This window comes from Asterias rubens, chromosome 3, assembly GCF_902459465.1.
Source record: "Asterias rubens chromosome 3, eAstRub1.3, whole genome shotgun sequence".
Taxonomy (NCBI): domain Eukaryota; kingdom Metazoa; phylum Echinodermata; class Asteroidea; order Forcipulatida; family Asteriidae; genus Asterias; species Asterias rubens.
In genome coordinates, this window is record NC_047064.1 from 13,832,290 (window position 1) to 13,857,691 (window position 25,402).

At 38.9% G+C, this 25,402-nt stretch overlaps 2 protein-coding genes across 2 annotated transcripts in view; both read right to left on the reverse strand.

Annotated features, from left to right (window-relative positions):
* Nucleotides 1-2,090: 2,090 nt before the first annotated feature.
* On the reverse strand, nt 2,091-8,667 carry LOC117288202 (cathepsin L1-like). The gene is made up of 7 exons (XM_033768949.1): nt 8,409-8,667; nt 7,281-7,537; nt 6,410-6,556; nt 4,410-4,640; nt 3,628-3,793; nt 2,979-3,084; nt 2,091-2,532 (listed from the first exon to the last, which is right to left on the reverse strand). Exons 2-7 carry the CDS (start codon nt 7,512-7,514, stop codon nt 2,433-2,435), a joined length of 984 nt encoding a protein of 327 aa, XP_033624840.1. The 5' UTR covers nt 7,515-7,537; nt 8,409-8,667; the 3' UTR covers nt 2,091-2,432.
* Nucleotides 8,668-11,355: 2,688 nt separating this feature from the next.
* LOC117288090 (mitochondrial sodium/calcium exchanger protein-like) overlaps nt 11,356-25,402 on the reverse strand; it is a gene marked incomplete at its 5' end in the record, with an annotated part of 30,111 nt that continues 16,064 nt past the window's right edge. The window contains 13 exons of the mRNA XM_033768789.1: nt 11,356-12,219; nt 13,357-13,421; nt 14,568-14,648; nt 15,062-15,137; nt 15,338-15,415; nt 15,865-15,986; nt 16,332-16,458; nt 16,996-17,249; nt 18,176-18,343; nt 19,414-19,525; nt 20,225-20,282; nt 21,335-21,387; nt 21,684-21,845. Coding sequence (XP_033624680.1) covers nt 12,034-12,219; nt 13,357-13,421; nt 14,568-14,648; nt 15,062-15,137; nt 15,338-15,415; nt 15,865-15,986; nt 16,332-16,458; nt 16,996-17,249; nt 18,176-18,343; nt 19,414-19,525; nt 20,225-20,282; nt 21,335-21,387; nt 21,684-21,845 — 1,542 coding nt within the window. The remainder of the gene's footprint in view (nt 12,220-13,356; nt 13,422-14,567; nt 14,649-15,061; nt 15,138-15,337; nt 15,416-15,864; nt 15,987-16,331; nt 16,459-16,995; nt 17,250-18,175; nt 18,344-19,413; nt 19,526-20,224; nt 20,283-21,334; nt 21,388-21,683; nt 21,846-25,402) is intronic.

Genomic DNA, 25,402 nt, shown 5'->3' on the forward strand with positions numbered 1-25,402 from the left:
GCTTATTGTTTCCAATTGTTGAACTCAACACTGTTTTCTTTAAAACATTTTCGCAAGCTGTGGCTGTCTGTTTTTGCTTTTTTTCCAATCTTGGTTGGCGCAACTTGTAGAAACCATTTCAGCCGAATAAAATAAAATGCACATTGAAAAGTGTGGCACTGGCGTCCAGCTGTGACCACGTGACCAAAGAAAAGTGGTCACTCCATGTCGCACAGGGTTCACCGCACTTAATAAGATCCCATATCAACCAAAGCTCAAATACTATATTCAAAAATATAATAATAGTTTATGAAGAAAACTTATAAAGAATAAAGAGAATGGTTATGCTCATTAACTTTTTTGTTCTGCCCCGCCGCCCCCCCCCCCCCCCCCGCCCGAAATTCTGTCCCTCATCTGGCGAACTGATACAGGCTCTTTCTGGTAATGCCCTCTTTTGAAAGATCCTCCTCCAGCCCTTGTTAATTCCCCCATATTATTAGGGACCGAATCTCCAGCAGACAAATTTCACTGGTTCACACAAAGGTAGCCCTAATCTAACGCAATTTATCTTGTTTATAGGCGGGTGCAAACGTGTTAGCAATCTATTGTGGGACTTTGCTCGAGGAAAACAAAAGAAATCCACGTTGATCAGATCATCAGATGACAGATGAAAAAACAAAAATGAATTTCCATACAATGGCACATTATTTCCGCAACTGAACTTTATTCTTATGACAAAGTTGGTACGGAGGTCGCTTCGCCGCAGCCTGTAAACCACGTTGCATATTGCGTTGACATTCATTTATAACGTTTTTGTTTTATAATAATGGGTTAGTTCTAGACTTTAAAAGTAAAGTCATTTCAGGAAAATATAGGTATGCATGTTTCAAAGTTTTAGACCTATGACATAAAAGTTCTAAAAATGCAATTATCTTGTCTTTTCTTAAAGACAAGGCTAGCCTTCACCCTTTATTCTACGTTGCCAATGCTGTGCTTTCGTTTGCCCCCCCCCCCCCTGTCTCTCGTGCTTATTTGAGGCGACCTTCAATAAATTTATTTAATTGAAACTTTCAGTCATTCACACACACAATCCAACAAGAAGATACACATTGTTGGTTTCTCATGATTTTATTTGCACAATAAAGAAACAAGATCTAAAAATTAACAACAAAACAATATTCCAGCTGCACAATAAAATTATTATTTGGGTTTTTTCTTTTCAGCGTTCTACCAGTTGAGAGTTCATATTTTTATAAATCATTGTTTTAACAAATGTTTTCCTTTCACGGTAAGTAATTATAGTGTGTTAATACCGTTGCTGTGGTGCCCACACAAGCTATTGCTTGGAACTCTTATAACGTGATGTTGGGGCAGTCAATAGCCATCGAAACAGGCTACAGGTTTAATTCTTTGATTGTGGACATTTTAAAAGCCAAGATGGCCGCCAAAATTAATTACAAAAGGTCGTTGTTTATTTGAAATACTTTATTTAGCGGTGGGATTTGGCAAGTATAAACTCACGACTGTTTCAGTCTATTGTTTATCTCGTTCAAAGAGTCCCTTTAAACGGCTATTAGTCGTTATGTTTATAATGGGATTTAAAGCAATGGAGTTTTGCTTTATATGCAACGATCAATCGAGAAAAATTAGTCTTATTCTGTCTTCTAATTTTCAGACTATGAAAATGAATAGGCCTTTAAGTTTTAGACCCATTGATTATAGCATCTCCAAGTAATTAGCTAAATTCCAAGACCGTCTAAGACAAGTTATTTGTAATGTGGATACTTTCAACATAGTGTTGGGTGCGTTCGATTAGCTTTCTCGGGTCGACCCCGGTCTGCCCCGGTACGTTCGCATAGCTTTGACGTCATTCCAGGGGCTCACCCGGGTCAGCCCCAGTGCTCTGCTTGGAGTAGGTCATGGGGCTGGCCCCAGGTGCATGACGTCACCACGAGAGGGCGAGTGATCGTTCGAGTAGCTCTTGCCAGAGACCTTATCGCAAACCAATGCGCAAACGCAGACTGTTGAATGAGGTGCATTGTGGGATAGATATGGATCAAATTTGGATACCAGCTAGACCACAATGCACCTAATTCCAAGCGTTACGCGCGCGCCCCGGTATTTTGCGAAAAGGTCTAGGGGCTCACCCGAGTGAGCACCGCGGGGTCGACACAGGGAAGCTTATCTAACGTACCCGTTTTTCACCAGATTATGTTGAAAGCCCGTGGACTGACCGATGGCTCTGCAATGGCTTAAGCAGAATTCGAAACTTTGCATGGTGGAAATACGATATGGAAAGGTTTGCGGTAACACCATGTAATGACTATCTCTAATGAGTTGGGGTGGTTCTAAAAAAGAACCCTTGGTTTCAACTCGACGTTTCGATCAGTATGATCTGATCGTCTTATGGAGAAAGACATTTCTTGTTATAGTTGATTTGAAGACGTAACTTATTAGACAATGGGATAACTGGCATCAGTTGCAATACCGCATTGATTCTGAACATTACGTGACATCATGATGAAACCTTTCATTCCCCAGTTAGTACCCCAACTAAAATAAAGCACAAAACAAGTATATTTCAGTTAGTTAAAAAATAATGTGTTGTTTTTAATTATTTAAAAAGCACTGATACAAAAATACTTCTGTGAAAGATGATTTTTTTTAAAGGTTTGTATACGAGGATTATCTATATGAAGGAGTTTTAAATTCAATGTAGTAGCATATTGCCCATTATGCACATTAGTCACGGATCAAGCATTGTTATTCATATTCGGTGATCTGAAAAAATAATCATTTCACAAATTTTCCCACAAAAAGAATGTGACACATTAATTTTATTTTGTCAATGGGCTCTTCTGGTCCTCGTTATGTTCGTCAATGACCCCGTCAATCAGCAAAACTACCTTTACGGTTTGATGTCAATCTCAAGTTAAATTAATTGTTGGTGCGTCACTGAATAGACCGTATTATCATTAGCACACAAATTGTATACGAACCTGTTCTTCACAAGCCAGTAATCCTGACTGTCCTCAGTGCCGTATCCGACTGCTAATACACCGTGGTCTAACTGGGTCTGACTGCATTGGGGCTCGTCGTAAACTCCTATCATGTACATTTATAGAAAGAAGAAAAAAGAAAAACATTATTCACAAAGCGGTCAAATCGAGATTACTAATTCAAACTTGTTCAGTACAACCGAATAGGGTTCCTTCCCGGTGCATACTTCCTGCGATTGTAACAATCGCTCAAACTTCGCCTCATTCGCCGTGTCTTCGTCCGTATAATAAGCGTTGGTAATCAATTCGGAACGTTGACAAGTCATTATCTACCCCCTCGATTTTCGTAAGTATTGGTAAGCCATTGGTAATTAACGATGGTAAAGCGTAAGCGTTGGCAACGTTCGTAACGGCATTTGCACGAATTGGCAAGCGTTGGTAAGCATTCGTATATATATTCGTAACGGAGGGGCCCTCGAGGACGACCGAGGGGTGAGACCGAGATGAAAATAATTCACTATCCCAATCGCATTTTCGGGGCAAATTCACCGCGAGATTCAAACATTCATCTTCGCAGGAATATTGGCCACAGTGTGAGAGCAGCATAAGTCGGCTATGTGTGTTGAAACAAGATAAACGTAAGCTTCACCTGAGTGGTAGAGCTGGAAGGATTGGTGGCTAGCATCGATAGCTACGCTGATTGGTCCAACAGTAGCTACATCCTTCTGGAGTGCCTTCTCGTCCATGGAAGGAACAGAGACGTAGGATTTGACAGTACCTGCAACGTGGGCTCGTTTGAATCGGCACTTCTTATCCTACACAAACAAGTCAGTAAACAATCAATATCAATTATTGATGTCATATCTAACATAATAATAATACCGAAGTCTTATGAAGCGCACGTATCTACCAAACAAGGTACTCAAGGCGCTGAGTATATATACCAACTTATAATATACAGAAAGATAGGTTGTTGCAGTGATGAATCCCGAGACAAACTATGTAGCATCTTATAATGGTTTACCAAGGTGCTACGGCGCATACAGCAGCCACAGCCAGGAACACCGGGGCGAACCCCTTCTCTTTTTGATAAGTGCTCTGGGTTCTTTTACATGCGTTACACAACACATGGGACCAACGGCTTTACGTCCCATCCGAAGGACGAAGCATTGGTCAGGGCTGTTTGTCGTCTGAATTATGATACAGATTTCAATAGTAACATTAACAATTTAAAAGCAAACAAAACCTAATAGATTCAATACGAAAACAAAAAATAAATATAACACGGAAAATAAACACTTACAAGCAGAACTATCAAACCAGGTTGACGCAAAGGCCTACCATTTCATACAATCGTATAATAATGTAGAGGTCATTACAAATGATTCATATTAACTGTTCATTATTTGTTGCCTCAAAATGTGTTTTTACCTTTGCTTGATATGGGTAGGATTCTTCGGAGTCGATTCCATTGTTATCATGTACGTACATGAAAGCACCGGACATTTGACCACCCTCGCATCCACTGCAGCTGTATTTGGAAGCAGACGCACAGTCGACGAGGTTCTGCTCGCTGAGGCTTGGTAGTTTGCCGGTCTTGTTGAAGGTTTGACCCTCGAGCGATCCAGTTGCACTGAATGCCCAGCATGAACCACATTGTAACTGTGCAAGTGATAAGACCAAACAAAACATTGGTGCGTTCGATTAGCATCCCCGGGTTGACCCCGGTCTGCCCCCGGTGCTTTCGAATAGCTTTGACGTTATTCCAGGGGCTCACCCGGGTCAGCCCCAAGTGCCCTGCTTGTTGAGTGGGTCACTTGGGGTTGGTCAGAGGTGCATGACGTCACCACGAGAGGGTAAGTGTTTAGTTCTTGTCAGGGGCTCACCCGAGTGATCACTGCGGGGTCGACACGGGGAAGCTAATCGAACACACCAACAATTTCGGAGGTGTCCTTTGGAAGATCACGTCTGCTACTTTGGCTCTTTTCCATTTCAACCACAAAAAGATGACCATTCAAACTTCTTGAAGGGGTACTTCCCTACCCTCCACTCAAAGCACGGAGCGACAGCCCCCCCCCACCCACATTGCGTTAGAGGACATTTACTGTAGTTTCTACTGTTCTTGCATGTATTGAAGCAATCCCTATTGGTTTGGTACACAATAGCGAGGACCCATGGAAACAGAGAACCGACTATAGTGATGACCTATTGTCCCTATATGAGGGTAGGCCATACAAACACACACATACACACAGTTATAATTCTATCAATGGTAAATAAACGATTTTGCTTTGTCCCCTTGATTTGTTCGTCCTTCTTTTTAGGTAAACAGCATCAAACAAAATTGTGTTAATGATTGTATCTATCTATCTATCTATCTATCTATCTATGCTGGTACTCGTCCACGCCTTTCAGCAACTAAACGAGGGCAAGGATCAAACACCAATAAACTCTCAAATTTTATAAGAAAGCTGTCCTTTAATAGACCTAAAAGAACAATCTCTCAAACTTCAGTCTGATTTGCCAAAATATAAACATGCACAAAACACAAGGTAAGCAGTCGCAGGGGGGGGGGGCGGCTTCTTGTTGTCGTCAAGTATTTTCTCAAAGGCAGTGGACGTCACTGTTGGTAATTACTCAAAATAATTGCTAGCATCAAATAACTTATACTTGGTATTAAAGGAACACGTTACCTTGGATCGGTCGAGTTGGTCTTTGAACAGCGTTCTGTAACCGATTGCTATAAAATCGATATGGTTAGAAAGATGTGGTAAAAGTAGAATTGTTGGTTTATTTATTCAAAAAATACAATGATTTACACAATTATGCCTCGAAATTGCGTGGTTTTCTTTTTACCTCGTCGGCTAACACGGTCGGCCATTTATGGGAGTCAAATGTTTGACTCCAATAACTGGCCGACCGTGTTAGTTCGCGCCGTAAAATGAAAACCGTGCAATTTTGAGTGATACTTGTGTGGATCAATATATTTCAATATAACATCTTTCTAACCATATGCATTTTATAACAAACGGTTTCAAATGTTTTTTACAGACCAACTCGTCCGATCCAAGGCAACGTGTTCCTTTAAGCAATGAAGATCTGTTTTTTAGTTTACAACATTGTGAGAAACGGCCCCCTCTGAAGTAACGTGGTATTCGAGAAAGAAGTAATTTTCCACTAAAATATTTTGAGTTTGATTCCGAGACCTCAGAATTAGATTTTGAGGTCTCGAATTCAAATTCGTGTAAAGAACACCAATTCGTGTGACAAGGGTGTTTTTGCTTCCATTATTATCTGGCAACTTCGACGACCATACGAGTTCAAATTTTCACGGGTTTGTTACTTTGTGCATAATGTTGAGATTCACCAAGTGAGAAGACTAGTCTTTGACAATTACCATAAGTGTCCACAGTGTCTTTAATACACCTTACCTGATTTTTGACTGGGGTGACATACCCCTTGGGACGCCAATCGACTGTTGCTGGAAGGCTGGATGTATCCACGAAGCTGTCAACGCGTTTATACGTTGTATTCGGCATAATGTAATTGTTCATTCGTTTCTTGAACTCGGTGTGTGTCTGAAATGAATCAAAACATACCAAATTTGAAATTAACAACGATACATTTTAATGTATCTGTCTCGTTGTGTTGCTTGAGACACCGTAGTATTTTCTTGTATTGGTCCTTGGACTCTCGTTGGACTCAAGTTATATACATCAGGCAAGTTAATTTGATTTAACAAAAAATGATAAATCAAATTGAAAGGGATATTGGAAGGGAAATGCTTAACGTTGCCTTCAAATTGGGCGATTTGGACCATTAACCGTTCTTAAAAAATCGTTATTGATTCGAAAGAATCTTCAAAAGAATGTCATAAAGATCCACACAATTAGTTTGCTCGAAATGATGTTGTTTTCCTTTTACTTCGTGAACTAACATGATCGGCTATTGAACGTAGTTATTGAGAAGGGGTAATTTCTCACTGCAATAAAAAAAAGACTTCTGGCCAGAAGCCTGTCATTCCTACCTGAAAGCACACCATTCTGTACAACCATGGTGTTTTTTCTTTTTTCATTCATAGTTTTCTTGTAACTTCAATGACCAATTGACTCAAAATTTTAACAGTCTTGTTATATTATGCATATGTTGGGATACACAAAGTGAGTAGACTGGTCTCTGACAATTACCAAACGTATCCAGTGCCTTAAACTGACGTCTTCGCAGTATTCTGTACCCAATTATGCCATGAAGTTAACGCATAAGGGAAAATTCAAGTTAAAAATGCATCTGGTGTATACTCACCAAGTCTGCTAAGCTGTTCATCGCCATGGTGTATGACGTATGACCCAATGCATATCTAGTGTTGTGTTCATTAACCACTTTGTAGTTGTACTCCCATACGAATCTACGGAATACTTCCTCATCCGCGTCGTAAAGTTTCTGGTTACTATCCTTCCATAGCCCCCATTCCTGGTCTAGATCAGTATTGACAGCTAAGGTTGCTGCAATACACAGTGTGAGGATCAGCAACTTCATTGTGATTCCAGTGGTGGTTATTCCTGTTTTGTGAGAATGGAAATTGTACGCAATGTTTGCAAACAAGTCTAACATGTATTTACATGAGAGTATACATTCAGTGGTGATAAATTGATTTGCTTTAATTTAAGGATTTAATTTCCCGTTGCAGCCGTGTAATCTTGGGGAAACCACGTATGAATGTTTTTCTAAATTAATTTGTGTTTTCATGAAACTATTGATGGTTTAAGTCTGGTTCAATTTCTGGGTCTGGTAGCTTTGATTTGGGGTGGATTAATTCTCAACTTATGCCCTTATTTTCTAAATAATTTCAGTAATAATAATAATAGCCTTTGTAAAGCAAGCGCCCTTATAATGCCTACCGGTAGTAAGATTATTCCAAGGCGCTACTTTGCAAAAAAAAGAAGAAAAAAAAAAGACCCGCTCATGACAGCATGAAAACATGAACTGTTTTTTGAATGAGGTTTGGGGTATTGCCCCATCTGCAATTCTCGTTTGATTTCTGAGATGAACCGGTGATTGACAACTCAACGTTTCGATCAGTGTGCTTTGATCATCTTCAGGTTGTCACGATATTCGCATTGAATTGTCAACCACCGGCTCCTCAGAACCAACCCTAAACAGAGAGTTACCAATGGTGCCATCGCAAACTTAACCTGATTATATTCTCTCACTATGTAGAGTTTCAAATCCCACTTATTCAATTCAAATTCAATTCATCTTTAATGGTCTGACAATGGAGGAAATTATGTTATAAATGGTACAGTTTACTTCCAATAACTTATATAGAAAGCTAAGTAACCAGTGCATGAAGTTGTTAAGAGTGTCAAGCTTTTTCTTTTAGACAAAAAAACTATATCAACTTTAGAAAACATATACAATATCAATACTCACTTTTGCCAGAACTCTGATCAAGTAAAGGTTTAATTGTGTAATGCTGTGTTTTTATACAATAGATGAATCTCGTGATCTGCTGCAGTGAACAGCACTTGAACCTCGGGCTGAAGTTTACATCGCGTGACTTTATCACATGATGAACCACGTGGTTTATTAACCTTTTAACTTCCACATTTATCTTGATTTATTATATTATCGTTGCGCGGTCCCGCTGCTAAAACATAGGATTCGAACTCTGCCTCTATAACATAGGTGGTCTGGCAACTCCGGTAGTCTAGTTGGAAAGACACTACTCTAGAATTGCATGGGTCGTGGGCGTTGGTCCGAATCCCACCAGAGTTATAATATGCTTGGGGTTTTTTTTTCCACAGGACTCGCGAAAGTATACAGTATTAATGCTAACACACACAAGCTTGTATACGCCTGCTGCAACCGTGGACCTTCTTCTATTGTCCCTCTTTTGTGTATACTCTTGTTTATACTTTCTTGCAACCTCTCCCATTGGTTTTGTATACGTTTCCAGTGGACCTTTCCCGAACCGTGGACTCTATACTGACCTCTGTTGTTATAGATGCCCGGTTCAATGTGTATACCTACTCACATTGGTATAGCGGGTCAGAGTAAAACCAAAATTTATATTCCTTATATACCCGATGCAAACTTAACATCTATTATATAAAATTCAACTGTACTTTTGTGATTAGAAATGACCCAGCTCGCTCGTTTTGGACGACAATGGCAATGCAGATTAAGCGAATGTCCATAATAAGGGTTCAGTTATATGTTGGTCAGATATGTATTTTATATGTAGTGGGCCTATGCTTTGTGATTCCGATTTGTATGTTAAAACCAGAGAGTAAGGTAAAACACAAGGAGAAACACACAGACTGTACTTCAAAGGCAGCAATATTTACTTTAACCAAGTCGATCAGACACTTCAAACAATTGGGGGGGGGGGTCCTGTTATACAATAAAGTTTGCCCGCATGTTTGCAGAAAACAATGCTACCGATATCTCGTGGCAGTCAAAGGTGAACAAGTTTATTTTTGCCGATGTCAATGACTCTGTAAATTTGTATCCTCAAAATTATTGTGAAACGCAATGTGATGTAAAACCTTAAGTCCGCCATATTCAATACTACTTTATGTAAATTAATGTGAACGTTACTTTCCATTGTAACCGTATTCAGCAAGGCCCTGCCGGAGAAAGGCCGCGTGTCTGAGTGAGTAAACTCCTCACAATTAAAACTTTTATTATCCTGTTATCGAGAACTACATCTAAAAACAGTATTGCAGTAATGTTTTTGCTTTACTACTCCCCATCGCGTGGCTTGCGCAAACCAAACAAGGGATCGTCAGCGCCTAATGTACGCTGAGTACACCGCATAGCGCCAATGACTGTTTTGCGCTCCAATCTTGAGATTCGGAGAGTAGCACAAGACAGGAGACAATAGGAAAAGCTTGACCGCCAGCTGTGCAGCCGACTGATGACAATGATGATGGTGACTTTGTTGTTCAATCAGGTTTATAAACGGTCATTTAAGGAAAGTGTAACCTTTTAAACGTCAACACCTCAGCGTGCGCTGCATTCACTGTTACATTGTTGCTTTACAACTGCAGATAATGGCTTTCTAATGATCCAATAACTGTAGAAGATGGGCTTCACTACGTCCATTATATTGGCCCCCAAGTCAGGTGTCCCTGTTTCAGTACGTCTATCTACAATGATGCGATCGACTGGCATCGCCTGATCGACTGGCATGACCCCGGTGCGTTCGGGTGGTCTTGACTTCATGCAGTGCCGTCTCGTTACTTGCGTCATAACCAACCTCACCAGTTTGTGGAGCAGTGTGTGTGCGTTCGTTTAGCTTCCCTGGGTCTACCCCGCGGTGCTCAGTCGGGTGAACCCCTGACAAGAGCTACACGAACGACCACTCACCGCTCTCGTAGTGACGTCGTTTACCTGGGGCCAGCCCACAAGTGACCCACTCCACGCAGGGCACTGGGGTGAGCCCTGGAATGACGTCAAAAGCTATTCGAACGCACCGGGGCAGACCGGGGATGACCCAGGGAAGCTAAACGAACGCACCCTATATTAAACTTGGGTTTGACTCGGGTGCATAACATCACACACAAAAAACTGTCTTATTAAACAAAAATTGTTCAGTTATTAATCAGCAAACACTTTCATTATGTTTGTTGCATTAAGTTTGTTTGTCACACATTTCACTTTTTAAACAGTTCGTCGACTTTGTGAACAGTATTGGTTTTAATCGTTTTTTATCAGAAGACGTGTACGTTTGTACTAGCATGGTCTTTCACAAAATGTTTTAAGTGTTGTTGTTTTACTATGAGACCAAATGTTACGATATTTTCGTCAATTCGCGAAGAGTTTCGGGCGTGTTAATAAAAGTAGCTCCTGTCGGTAAGAGTTTGTCCATTGCTTTGGTTTGGAAAATAATATCATTCTGTTTCAGAGCCCCTCATAGAGTAGTTTCCAGTGTACAGAACACTAGAGCAAAGAGCAAAAAAATAATAAAGAGACACAAACAAATGTTTTTGTTCTTTTTTGTTTAGACAGAATATCTTAATTTTACAGGGATGTGTAATTAAATTAGTTAATATTCTCGGTTGAAAGGCAGTGGACACTATTGGTAATTACTCAAAATAATGATTAGCATAAAACCTTACTTGGTGACAGTAATAGGGAGAGGTTGGTAGTATAGCGAGAAACGGCTCCCTCTTGAAGTAACGTAGTTTTCGAGACAGAAATGATTTTCCACGAATTTGATTTCGAGACCTCAGATTTAGAATTTGTCTCGAAATCAACCATCTGAAAGCACATAACTTCGTGTGACAAGGATGCTTTTTCTTTTTTTATTATATCTCGCACCTTCGACAACCAATTGAGCTCAAATTTTCACAGGTTTGTTATTTTATGCACATGTTGAGATACACCAAGTGAGAAGACAGGTTTTTGACAATTACCAATACTGTCCAGTGTCTTCAACATCTATTATTCTCGGTGTTGATATGTCCTGTCCACAGTTGCAGTCAGTCATCAATATACATCTTGACTACAGCTAGTGAATGCCTGCTGAGTGTTAACAAGACTGTTGGCCAAGCAAAACACTTTTCTAAGGACACGAAGCAAAAACAACATTTTTTGAAACCAAAAACGGAAGCGATATCGTGTGAATCTAAAATAATAACAAACTACAGACTTTTGTATATTTTTTACACGTACATTAAACCAACCTGGATTAACGTTATTGTAATAATGCCTTCAAAATGACCTGTCGAACTGTCAGAGTTAAATATGCACAAATCTAAGATACTTCACAAACTAAACCCGAATGTTTAACACTAACCTTGCCTGGCATAATAAGCACGGACTGTTATCTATGTATTCCACCCTACACGTTTCAAAGGAAATGATACCTATTAGATATTGAAAAAAAGTATTGAACTGTCTGAAATGAGGGTGGGAAGGTAACGGTAAATACCCATCTAAGGAGAGTACGTCGAGTAACAATAGTATCAGCTGCATTATCTTCTTGAATAAAGAACAGGCGGTCATGTTTTAGGGATTTTCCCCCGGTTTTTTTTTTTTTTAATTTCTATCACCATTTTATGATTTTTGTCTCAGTGAGCAAAGCCACGAGTAAGAAGACTGTATATAAGATGTATAACAGAACTGTATACACCTTGGTGGCCCGGAACCCAGACGCAATCATGAAGAACATTGACGTAAAGAGGCTGATCACTAGACCGGTGGCAAGAACTAATTGAAGGTTATCAGTTCTAAACTGGAGTTGGAAAACAGAAGAGAAAAAATTGTATCGATTAAAAAAACGAGACGAGCATGTTGTCTAAATCATCGATGACAGTAATAAGATTTGACTGGTTAGGTCAACGTAACATATGTAATAACGGCAACGTAACATTTGATCAGTATACCGTTGTGTATTCAGAATTTTTCCAGTTTGCTAAGCTATTAAGAAACAATGAACAATAAAAAAGGTCAAACAATTACAAGGTGTACTCTATTTTATCAGACAAGTACTTGTTTCAGTTTAAAGCCATTATACACTTTCGGTAAACAGTATTGTCCAAGTCCCACACTTCGTGTATCACAACTTGTATACAATAACAAACCTGTGAAAATTTAGGCTCAATCGGTCATCGGAGTCGGGAGAAAATAACGGGAAAACCCACTCTTGTTTTCGCACGTTTTGCCGTGTCATGACATGTGTTTAAAATAAATCAGTAATTCTCGCTATCGAGAATTGATAATTGTTTTCATGTTTCCTCAAAAAGTAAATTATACCATGAAATAACATTTCAAAAGAAGTGTTCACCATTACCTTCTGTAAACCCTATAAATTATTTGTAAATTTGTGAACTTTATTTTTTCTGTACCGAAAGTGATAATGGCTTTATAATTGTATGGCTCGTTTTCGCAGAAATGTTTTATTTTGTATGTATGTTTTTTTTCTTTTCGTCTGAACAAACTATGACCGATGGGACTGCTTATAAACGAAATATGACACAAACTTTCGCATAAGCGTTAACGTATGCAAACGTGTTTGTACATGGTTGTTATACGCTAGTTAATGTCGGGATTTTCAAGAATGTTAATTTTAAGGTTGTTGTAATACCACTTGTCATTATTTTGAGAGATTTGTTTGTGCAAAACCTTAAATGAAAGCTTATCAATGTTTTGATATCTCAAAACATTTATATTTGATAATTTTACTTTTCGGGTCCATCTGCAAAAATCGGACCTTGTATCTTTGAGGAAAGTATTATGTTCCAGTACAATCGAAACAATGGGGCAAACATTATATCTCAAAATTTTCGTTTGAGCACACTTAACAATAGAAGGTTGACTAACTAGCCACACTCGGCCTGGTACTATCATTTTTATTTATATAAAAACTTACGTAAAACACTCCTCTGTTTTTCGCAGCAGCTATCGTACAAGATATTCCAATACCCATCAGCAAGTCTGTATTACAGCATTAAAGAAACTGATATTCTACTGATGAGAAATAAACCACTACTAACGAGCATAACTTAGCTCCTCTTTCAGAATAAATGACGCATATTGATGATACCCAAGCCTACATTCGTACGGACTGTGAAAGGGATAACCCTGTTTCAGCCCTAGGAGTAGGTGGCAACGGCCTCTGGAAAAAATAATTGTAGCCCACACCTTGAAGTGGCCTTCAGGCCTTGTGTGTCAGGCGACTTGCAAAAAAAAAAATAAAAAAATCAACAGAGAGGTATATGACCTACGCAGCTTAGATTATGGCAAAACAAATTGCAGACCAAAAACCAAGATGCTATAATAATCAGAGTTGGAGATGCCGGTCAAAGGGTCTAGGTATAGTCTCTAAATGTAATAGAGTGAAAAACATCAGTCTTTACGTTTCGAGTTGTCCCTTTCAAATGGCTCATAGTGGTGGTTATTTCACTCCTTTAGAGGGGTGTGACTGTAGGACAGAGTGAAAAAATCACATTGAAAGATGCAAACTTCAATCTAAAAGAGTAGAAGACCACTCGATAAAAAAAGAAAATGTCCATCATTAATGCTCTGTAAAGAGTGCTTTTTCACTCTTTTGTATTTAGAGAGTATGTAACATTGCTTTCTTTACTTTTTTTCTACATATTGACTCATGGAGGCTACATGTACATTTACTTTTCAGTAAATCAAATAGTGTGCTATGTAGCATATGTTTTGAATAATTATTTACTTTCAACTATGTATGTATCTCTTGTTGTTGAGTCAGTATGAAATAAATGTTCCCTAATAATAATTATTATAATAATAAGACTTGTAATGCGCACATATCCACCCTGCTGGGTGTTCAAGGCGCAGTAAAACCAAAACAAACAAAACAAAACACAACACAAAGAAAAACAGAAACAACAAAATTAGTCATTGAAAACCTGTGACATAAGATAAGTTTTGAGAAGAGACTTGAATTTTGCGGTACAAACACAAGATCGAAGATTAAGTGGTAGAGAGTTCCAGATGCGTGGCGCGGCTGAAGAAAAAGACCTGTCACCCCATGTTTTAGTTTAGTTAAAGAGGAATCATCACACACCGCTAAGCAATGTTGTTGCTATAGAGAAGCCGTTTAAAGGATACTGAAGAGAGGTCCACCAAAGCAAGCTGAGATTGCCATTCTCGGAGATCCTCGTTTCGTCATTTCAATATCTGCAACCAAGTCTATATCAGAGACAATGTGGGAATAGCAAGTTAGCATTGTTACAATTAGTTTGGTTTTAATTTGCATTCAAAAGGAGAGCAACGTGTCGTCAACCACAAAATACAATACACCACTGTCTAAAGGAATATCAGAGGTTTTCGAATGATTTGCAAACAAACAATTATATCCCTCGATTCAATATAGTGCGCCATCAAGTGTTTGACCTGTGAGAGGTATTGTCAAGATATCCGATGTAATGTAATTCGCTGTGCAAAGTAGTTGAACATAGCATGGGAAATCAACAATACCATACGCTTGCTACCAGTTGGACCAACATTGCAAAGAGTGTCGAGTTTTTTATTCTGTGTTTTAATAGGATCATTATGACTCATTATATTGGAGTCATGGACAATTTATGAAGACCATCACTTACCTCCGATGCAGTTTCCCCAGGCAAGAAACGTCAGACCTAAGATGGCGTCGCTTAAATCAAACACCATGCCAAACATCTGTAAATTAACCATCCATTGGGATATGAATAGAGTAATGACAACTTTATTCCTTTTTCGTTTAAATACATCCCAACTATTTAACGTTGTATGTCTGTAGCTCGCAAAACCTTTCGAATGATTGTACAGATGATAAAAAGAATTTTGAACGAATCGGAAAACACTCGTATAGAAAACATCTTTGACGTTACCAGGCTCACCTTCAAAATGTTGACTATTTCAGTAGCAATGGCGAAGATCCAAAACACAGAAATAAGGAAACCAAGAAATGCAAAACCCTGTAAAAAGAGTGAGGAATCTTTCATTACAAGTATGAATGTGTATTACAGTCAGAAAATCAGAGAAGAATCAGAAAAAAACTAAGAAATCGTTTTGAAAATGTTGAGTACTTCAGTTATACATGTGTATATGAAAGACAACAGAGCAAATTGAATCAGTACACGCAAACAAAGAGATGACGAAACGGTTTTTAAAATGTTTATATACAACAGTCACAGATGAAAAGTTGAAGCCTGGTGCAATTAATGGCTTTGTTGACTACATCCCTTTGGTAAATACACCAATACATTGTTTTTATACAACATTCCAAGTTAGGTTAGCTTTTCATGGAATCATAAAAGTATCTATTATCAACTAAACTAAGTAACCCGAAAAATTTGCAAACATTGCCGCATCACTTGCTATATTGTGCCATTGATTATAAAAGTTTCCCATGGATTCTACTTACAATATAGTAAACTGGCGGCTCTTGGGGATGCGATGTGAAGAAGACAATAACGGCAAGGATGAAGCCCAAACATAACATCAAATGCCACAAACAGAAACCGCCTACGATCACTGTGCCGTAACCTGTCAAGAATTATAAAATTGGTAGTTACGTGTCGCTCTAAACCAAAACTTGACTACAAATTCTTACTGACAATTTTTAACAGTAGTCAAAAACAGGATAAGTATAACATGTTTACAGTAAGTAAGCTTAATCATAAATGTTACTTAAAGGGCACACTTTACTGTAAACAAAAGACACTTTGTATGTCAATATGTAGGAAACACGGTTAGGCATAATATGTGAAAGAAAAGAAACCTTCATACACATCACAGTAAAAAAGAAAATTGAAAACTGTCTTCGTGTTATTGACACTTGAAGCCTTTTGAACCAAGAACCAGAGTGCACCTTTGGACGAATGTACGTACTTTTAGTCAAAACAGTGCACCAGAGTGGACCAATGAGAACCTGGAAGCAGTTTAGGGGTCTGTTCCAGCTGTCTACGTCATGGCGGACGAGCGGAATTGTAATCTGCAACAACAGCTTAATTGGAGACTGAAATGAAAAACAAAAAAAACATATCAAGATTAGATCATATTGAAGGCACTTGACACTAGTTAATACTCAAAATAATTGTTAGCATAAAAAACTTACTTAGTAACGAGTAATGGAGAGATGTTGATAGTCCAAACGGCTCCTCTGAAGTAACGTTGTTTTTTAAAAGTGGTAATTTTCCCTCAATTAATATTAAAAGCCTTTTTAGTAATCTGAAAGCACAACATGTATGCAATAAGGGTGTTTTCTTTCATTATTCTCTTGCAAGTTCGACCACCAATTGAGTCAAAATTTTCACAGGTCTGTTATTTTACTTTATGCATATGTTGAGATACACCGAGTGAGAAGACTGGTCTTTGACAATTACCAAAGGTGTCCAGGGGGTTGAGAGAGGATTGCAGTGGCAACTCCCTGTGAAGACCTGATTATGGTGGCCCTGAAGGGACATCAAACATATATTTACGTGCTTTTTGCGTAAATATTCACGTAAATATATATGATTTGTGTCCCTTCAGGGCTACCATACCCTATCCATACCTTGTAGATTTCGAAGAACCTCATAATGTAGCCTTTTGAGTTCCATCCTTCTACATCAATGGGATTGATATCACACAACAGCGCCCTCAATTGATTGCAGCGGTTATCCTCTACACGTGTTTTCTCTCCAAGCAATGGAGCGTGCTCGTCGCTTCGTTCCTCATCGTGTGATGGTGTTTGATCAACATTGACTGGTTCGAATTGCCTTGCGATCAGAACAGCACATACATAGCAAATATAGAGCAGCATGAAACCTGCAAATAAATGAACAGATACATCAATTAACATGAATGTCTTGACTTCAAAAGTACTGTTCATCAAGGTCTGCTACCGTGTCAAGCTCCCACAGTCTAACAACATGGAATAAACCTGCAAATAAATGAACAGGTATCATTCATTAACATGAATGTCTTGTCCAATCTCCTAGTCTAACAACGTGGTCTTTGTTATGTTTGTTTGTTTGTTTTGTTTTTGGGTTTTTTAACCGGCAGTATCAGAATGTATTATTTTAGAGTTGTAGCAAAATCTCCTTCTATTCTCGTTTGCCATCAGCTCGATCGTCAGGGCAGCAATGCTCCTCAAAGGCTGTGGCGTAGATTGTGGTGTGATGTGCGAATCACAATCGTGTCATCATCGTCGGTATACCCCCCATTTCTTCATGTCTGTCTTGCATCATCCCACCTCCGTACGTGTCTATTGAGTGTCGCCATGATCTCCAGAATGTCCAGGGGTAGCTGTGCTTTAGTAAGAAGGGGCAGCTTCTCGTAATTTTGGCTGTCACTGCACCTCTTCTCTCACGTGTATGTCTGGCCACCTCGGGAGAAACTGTCGGTAGTTCAATACGAGTGGAAAAAGCTCCTCCTTGACTGTATACGACTTGGAGCTGGTTGTTAGGTACGTGTACGGTTTTTGCATAGCCCCGGACACGATTGCATAATATGCAAAAGTATCCGGAGCGGACAGTATTGCATGGCGGACACAATTGCATCTGACACCGGCAATGACAAATGGGTTGTCCATCATACGTTATAGCAAATGATATGAAAAAAGTAGAACAATGTCAGACAATTTTTATATATTTTTCTCTTTTTATAATATCATGTGTACTCTGATTTATGGGAACGTGAATGTTGCGTCCTTTTTAACGTTTATTTATTTGTGACATTTTGCAATACTTTACCTATTGCTTCTGTGGTCCATACTTCCCCCGTATACAGGATGTAGAAGGTCCAGTAGGATGCACCGACAAGAAAAATCGTATCTCTCAGAAATGACACTTGCGCTATCTCAAAGTCCTTTAATGCAGAAATAGTACCAGCAACAACTGTTGTAATGAACACAGCCGCTCCTAGTAGCAAAATAAAAGGCATTTGTAGTAATTAAATTAAAGACACTGGACACTATTGGTAATAATCAAAGACTAGTCTTCTCACTTGGTGTATCTCACATACGCACAAAATAACAAACATGTAAACATTTGAACTCAATTGGTCGTCGAAGTTGCGAGATGAATTGAAGAAAAAAACACCCTTGTCATACGAAGTTGTGTGCTTTCAGATGCTTGATTTCGGGACCTCAAAATCTAATTCTGAGGTCTAAAAAAAACTTTAGAGGGAGCTGTTTCTCACAATGTCTTATACTACCAACAGCGCCGCATTGCTGTTTACCAAGTAAGGTTTCATGCTAATAATTATTTTGAGTAATTACCAATGGTGTCCACTGCCTTTAAAGAAAACCGACTTTACCTGAAACAAAGTGTCCGGAACCATTTTGATGGTTTATAAACAGTTCGAGTTTTTAATGCAAACAATAGTTAATGGCCTGAAGTTTGGACCCTACCAGAGTCTTTCTCGCAGGCTAAGTGCAGAGAAAGACTCTGATATTGTCGAAAAGGAGGCCAATAAATATTGTAAGCATTTATACCATCGGTCCTTTTGGTTGGTAAGTTGTTTGTAACAGCTAATTATATTTTCTCAGTTTTGTCAAACTTGGCGATTTTGTACAGGCAACTCTGGGAGGCAACCAACTGCAGTGCATAAAAGAGGAGCACTTTGGTATCATGCATATTCTGGAGCACCATTACCGAATTCAAGAAATGTTACGCCGTCCACAACCAAGAAGTAAACATCAATATAATTTGACAACTGAGCTTTTTAAAGGCATCTGGTTAGTTTGTGTACTCTCCCAATTAGCGCAAAAAATACCTTGCCCATCATCCTTACAAATGCTTATACACCTCACTGTGCCCAAGATATATTGTGAAACTAGCCTATGATTGTGTTTTTCTTTTGCTTTTGGAGATTGCCTGGAACTGGTCGCATGTAAATTGCCTGCCCCGTGTAAAATGCCCAATAATGCATTTGATTTATTATTAATTTTGCCAAACTATTGTTGATATTATTTTGGTGGTATACTCACCGAACAGTGCCCCTATGGCGAGTCCTGCATCACCATCATTGGAGTTGGTAATAGCAACAATTGCACTGATAACATCCGGAGCACCATTACCGAAGGCAAGAAATGTTACGCCGTCCACAACAAAAACATTAAAGATCAATATTGGTTGACAAGAAGCCACGGTAACTAGTGTCTGCCAATTAAAGACAGTGGACACTATTGGTAATTGTCAAAGACCAGTCTTCTCATTTGGTGTATCTCAATATATGCATAAAATAACAAACATGGGGAAATTTGAACTCAATTGGTCGTCGAAGTTGCGAGAGAACTATGAAGAAGAAAAACACTTGTCAGACGAAGTTGTGTGCTTTCAGATGCTTGATTTCGTGCTCAAATTCTAAATCTGAGGTTTCGAAATTAAATTCGTGGAAAATTACTTCTTTTTAAAAAACTATGCCACTTCAGAGGAGGCCGTTTCTCACAATGTTTTATACCATCAACCTCTCCCCATTACTCGTCACCAAGAAAGGTTTTATGCCAATAATTATTTTGAGTAACTACCAAAAGTGTCCACTGCCTTTAATGTGCGTTAGTAAATAATTGAACATAACAATTCAATGTATTATTTATATTCTTAGTTTTTATTTAAATATTAAAAGAAGAAATCGCCTGCGAAAACAAACGCCCAAAACGAGTTGAAAGTGGCAACACATCCACGTCATTTAAACTAAAAATACATTTTCCAACAAAATGGTAATATTTATTTTGAAGTCATTTGTATATTATGTCTAGGTTCTACGAGATCTCTGCTTTGGTGCTTTCAAAAGGATATTGCGACGTTGTCACTGAGTTTCAGAGCTTTTGAAATCGCCGTAAGTGTGGGACAGAAGCTGCATACAAAACAAATGAAAAGAAAAATCAGTAAGTATCATTAATCACGGGGGTCGATTTCACAAAGAGCTCGGACTAGTCCTAGCTTAGTCATGTCCTAGAAGTTATTCAAATCTAGGCTAGTCCTAAGTTAGGACGAGTAACTTGTCCCGACATTAGATAAGACTTGTATAAACTCTTTGTGAAATCCACCGTTGGTGTTCTATCTCTGCCAACATCAAGTTTATTATATGGCAATATGTTTCGTTTCTATAACACAGTATGTCGGATCTTGACATGTAGTGTTTATGAGTAAGTACAGTAATTCAAATAGTTTTCCGCCCCTCCAAAAAAACAATCTCTGAGACCTGACCCCCTTTGGTCCAGTTTAGGGTATCAATGAATATGACTCCCCAGGTCATTACACTTTGGAGAAATGACAGGTCGTTACACTTTGGAGAAATGACAGGTCATTACACTTTGGAGTAATGGCTTATTTAGTCGCAGCAGGAGGGTTGATTTTATTGTATTCTCTATGTACTTGATGGTTAAAATTGTCAAAGACCAGTCTTCTCACTTGGTGAATCCCATCATAAAAATGACAGGCCTGTGAAAATTTGGGCTCAATTGGTCATCGAAATTGCGAGAAAATGATGTAAGAAAAACACCCTTAATTGTTGGACGAATTTGTGTGCTTTCAGATAGGAATAAAAAGACTTCTATAGCTTTAGTATAGAACTCTTTTATTATTTTAGAGTGAGAACTTATCAAAATTTTCGTTACTTCAGAGGGAGTAATATTTCACATTGTTTTATACTATCAATAGCTCTCAATTGCCCGTTACCAAGTCAGTTTTTAAGTTAATACTTGTCTTGAGTAATTACCAAACTGTCAGCAATGCAATGCCAAGGCATGTTTGTCATTGTGCAGATAAGAGTGTCAAAGATTTATTCGTATATGTAAACAAACAATTGTTGCATTCTGTTATTATTTTTGCAGTTTGAAGATTAAAATTGTCCTCAAACAGAGAAATAAATGACTTCACTTAAAATATAGCAATGAATATACTTACAAATTCTTTGCTGTTACTCCGAGTGAAACAAACAGAAATATAAGCCACAGAAACTACAGAAATTGAAATAAAAAAACACTTTGTAAAGAAATAGAAAATTGGTATTCAGAAGATCCTTAAAAATGGCGGTCTCCAAATGGGATATTTATGAATATGGAGTATAACTTATTTTCAGGTTCTCATTTTGGTTCCACATGTTTCATTGTATACCTGGCTATGCAAAATATCGATAATAAGAACTTCAACATGAAAGATACCCTTAAATCATTTTGGTCAAGGTGAATATCTTGAATTCGTACTGTTAATAATTTCAGATATGAAGATATATTAGTACCTAGTGGTATCTTACCAATATTACCAGAGCTAGAGGCTGGAGGTTCTCCGAGAAGTTACAGTGGGTAAACTCAAGATAGTTGACGAAGCCGGTCAGCGTCTGGCAATCATTTGTGGCTCGTATAAATTCACATTGGTAACGAAAATCTAACGCATGGTAGAAGATACACTCGGAACCCTTGAGAAATAAAACCACAAAATTCATTATTTTCAGGTGGTGCGAATGTGGCTGACAATAAAACCCATTTAAAATTTATCTGCGTTATTAAAAGTATACGACTATTCATACAACAGTCATTTGTGCTCACATAGTTGTGACCAAATATTTATGACTAACTGAATCGACAGCCTTAGGAAAATAATATATGGCCCATTTATAGGGGACGGGTGAGCGGCCCCTAATGTAGCCCGAGCCCTAAATGTAGCCTGACCGAGCATAGACAATAGTGGTGAGGATAGTTGTCTTGCGTGGAGCAACAGTCTCGCGAGATAGTTGTTAGAGAGACATTTTGGTATCACTGCGACAGAAATGTTAACGACTTGTCCACAAGTCTAGCCCTCTATGTAATGTTAGTCCACTCTCATCGGATTGTGTTCGAAGTGGTGAAATTTCACTTGTATTGTCCACTAATATGAAATAAGCACAGCACAACACGCTACTTAGTACATTATCGTTGACAAATGGCTGCACAGTGTTTAGTTGGTAATAAATGCTACTGAAACCAAAGATTATAGAGCACCGCAAGCTATAATCTTTGCTGAAACGTAATGTATAGTAATTCTGAATCTAACTGAACAAACAAGCTACAACACACGTTCCTTACCATTTTTAAAAAAGCTTTACGAGTTATGATCTGGGAGTGGATCCAACGACTCTGAATCCTTGTAATTATAAGCTCAACAAAGCCAGTCCGCCTACATCTGCAATTCTCTGGACATCAAACTCATATAGTCGTTATTAATTTCAACTTGACAATTCACTGAAATCACAGGAATTGTTATCATGAATATCTACACGTATGTTGTGTGTGATTCCACACATGGACCTATAGTACAGCGTTGAATACATGGACAAGAGCAGATAATGCTGCACTATCCTTATCGGGGCAGATCATTGTAATCCCTGAATGTCTAAAGGTTTGTGTATAAACTACGGCGTGACTTAGTCCGAGTTTGTGTTATCAACTATCAGTGGACACTATTGGTATAATTACTCAAAATAACTGTTAGCATAAAACCTTACTGGGTAACAAGCAATGGATAGATGATGATAGTATAAAACATTGTGAGAAACGGCTCCTTCTGAAGTAACGTAGTTTTCGAGAAAGAAGTAATTTTACACGAATTTGGTCTCGAGACCTCAACATTATATTTTGAGGTTCCGAAGTCAAGCATCTGAAAGCATACAACTTCGTGTGACATGGGTGCTTTTCTTCCATTAATATCTCACAATTTCGACGACCATTGAGTTCAAATTTTCACAGGTTTTCTATTGTGTGCATAAATATGTTGAGATACACCGAGTGAGAAGACTGGTCTTTGACATTATTACCAATAGTGTCCAGTGTCTTTAGGGTCATCCAGTGACGGTATGGTATTCGTTTTGGTTTTTTTCTCAATTAGTGCAGATTTATTTGCAAATATTGTCAAGAAAGAAAGACAATTTTAGTAGAGTGTATATTAATTTGGTTTTATCCGTATAATACACCGATGAGTGTTGGCACTGTTAATAAGAAAACCACAGGCATACTCGGTGAGATTCCAATTTGGGATTCGAACTGCCTCTAGCCACCGGGCAATCACGGCGGTCTAGTTGCTAAGAAACTGCTCTACGCGTTTGGCTCACGTTGATTAGCTTCCCCGTGTCGACCCTGTGGTGCTCGTGTGAGCCCCTAAGAGCTAATCGAACGATCACACTCGCCGTATCATGGTGACGTCATGCACCTCGGGCAAGGTGAGCCCCTGGAATGACTTCAAAGCTATTCGAAAGTACCGGGGCCAGACGGGGGTCGACGCGGTGAAGCTAATCGAACGCACCCATAGTGTGTCAGAGCTTTTGTCGAGATGCGTTGACAGCGGGTACCAACCGCATGTCAGAACTTAATGAGGACAGCCTCAACGCGGTGAAGCTAATCGAACGCACCCATAGTGTGTCAGAGCTTTTGTCGAGATGCGTTGACAGCGGGTACCAACCGCATGTCAGAACTTAATGAGGACAGCCTCAAACCTGCGCCACGGGAATGCACCTGCGGGCGGTCTTTGGAGATTTTGTTTGACCTTGGACCATGGAGCTATGTTGACTGATTTTTCATTAAAAAAAAACATGAATATTCAAATCACGGTCAGATGACAGAATGTGGGCGGAGTCTAGTGCAAAAAGCGTCAAGAGGTTCGTCTTTGTGATACAGTTATATCCGGCAGTGGACATTGTTGGTAATTACTCAAAATAATGATTTGCATAAAACCCTACTTGGTAACGAGCAGTAATGGGGAGATGTCGATAGTATACAACGTTAAACGGCTCCCTCTGAAGTGGCGTAGTTTTTGAGAAAGAAGTAATTTTCCGCGAATTTGATTTCGAGGCCTCAAAACTAGATTTTGAGGTCTCGAAGTCAAGCATCTGAAAGCACACAACTTCGTGTGCCAAGGTTGTTGTTTTTTCATTTAATATTCCGCTACTTCGAGGACCAATTGAGTTCACATTTATTCCGCTACTTCGAGGACCAATTGAGTTCAAATTTTCACAGGTTTGCTATTTTGCATATGTTGAGATACACCAATTGAAAAGACTGGTCTCTGACAATCATCACTAGTGTCATGTGTCTTTCAATTCGTGTTGTGGACAGTTGTGTATTTAAACTCGTGTTGCGATATTGACAACTACGTTAATACCAAACGGACGTCGTCAAGTAAAACTAACTGGCTGCAGGCAGATTGGTTGGATAAGTGTCCCCTGCTCTAAAGCTTATTTATCATCATTGATTCTCATCACTCACCACGTAAAGGATCTTCGTTGTGACAAAAGTGTAAACGTTGTTTGCATTTTGGGTGCGTTCCTGTCCTCAGTTTCTTAGCATGTACTTTAATAAATCTCGTGGCCACTCATGACTGGTTTGCAAACGGCTACATGTATACGAGTTCACTCCTTCCTTCATAAACAACTTGTTTCCTCTCCAATTTGTCTCCTACATGTCCCCTAGGGCTCCGTTATAATTCATCTTTTAACGCCTTGATGTTTTCAACGCCCATCACAGCACAAAATTTTCTTAGTTTATAGTGCTGTGATTTAATGTACGCTCCAATGGTTTTAACCACGTTCGCTTGATTGTAAGACTCTTTTGACATTCAGTTTGGCAAAAGTAGACAGTGAGTCCACTTTAGAAATCAAACCGGTGGTGCGTTTCTTTTCTCGATAACATTGTCTCTACATGAAAATATCGTCAGCACGGCAGTAAAACATTAGACTACTATTCATAATGGTTTCCAGCAACTTGCTTACTGCTATTAATGTAGCCATTGCCATTTCAGCCATTTTAGGCAATGGTATGGTGATAGTTGTTATGACGGTTAGGCGGAGACAGTTCAGCTCTTTTACAAATCGTCTGATTTGTCACCAATCTGTGATTGATCTCGTGGCTGGTGTGTTGTTTGCGTTGCTGAAGATAGTTAGGCCTCCATCCCTGACGCTGGACGTGGACGCTAACCTTCTTGGTCAGCTCTATTGCCGATTCATAC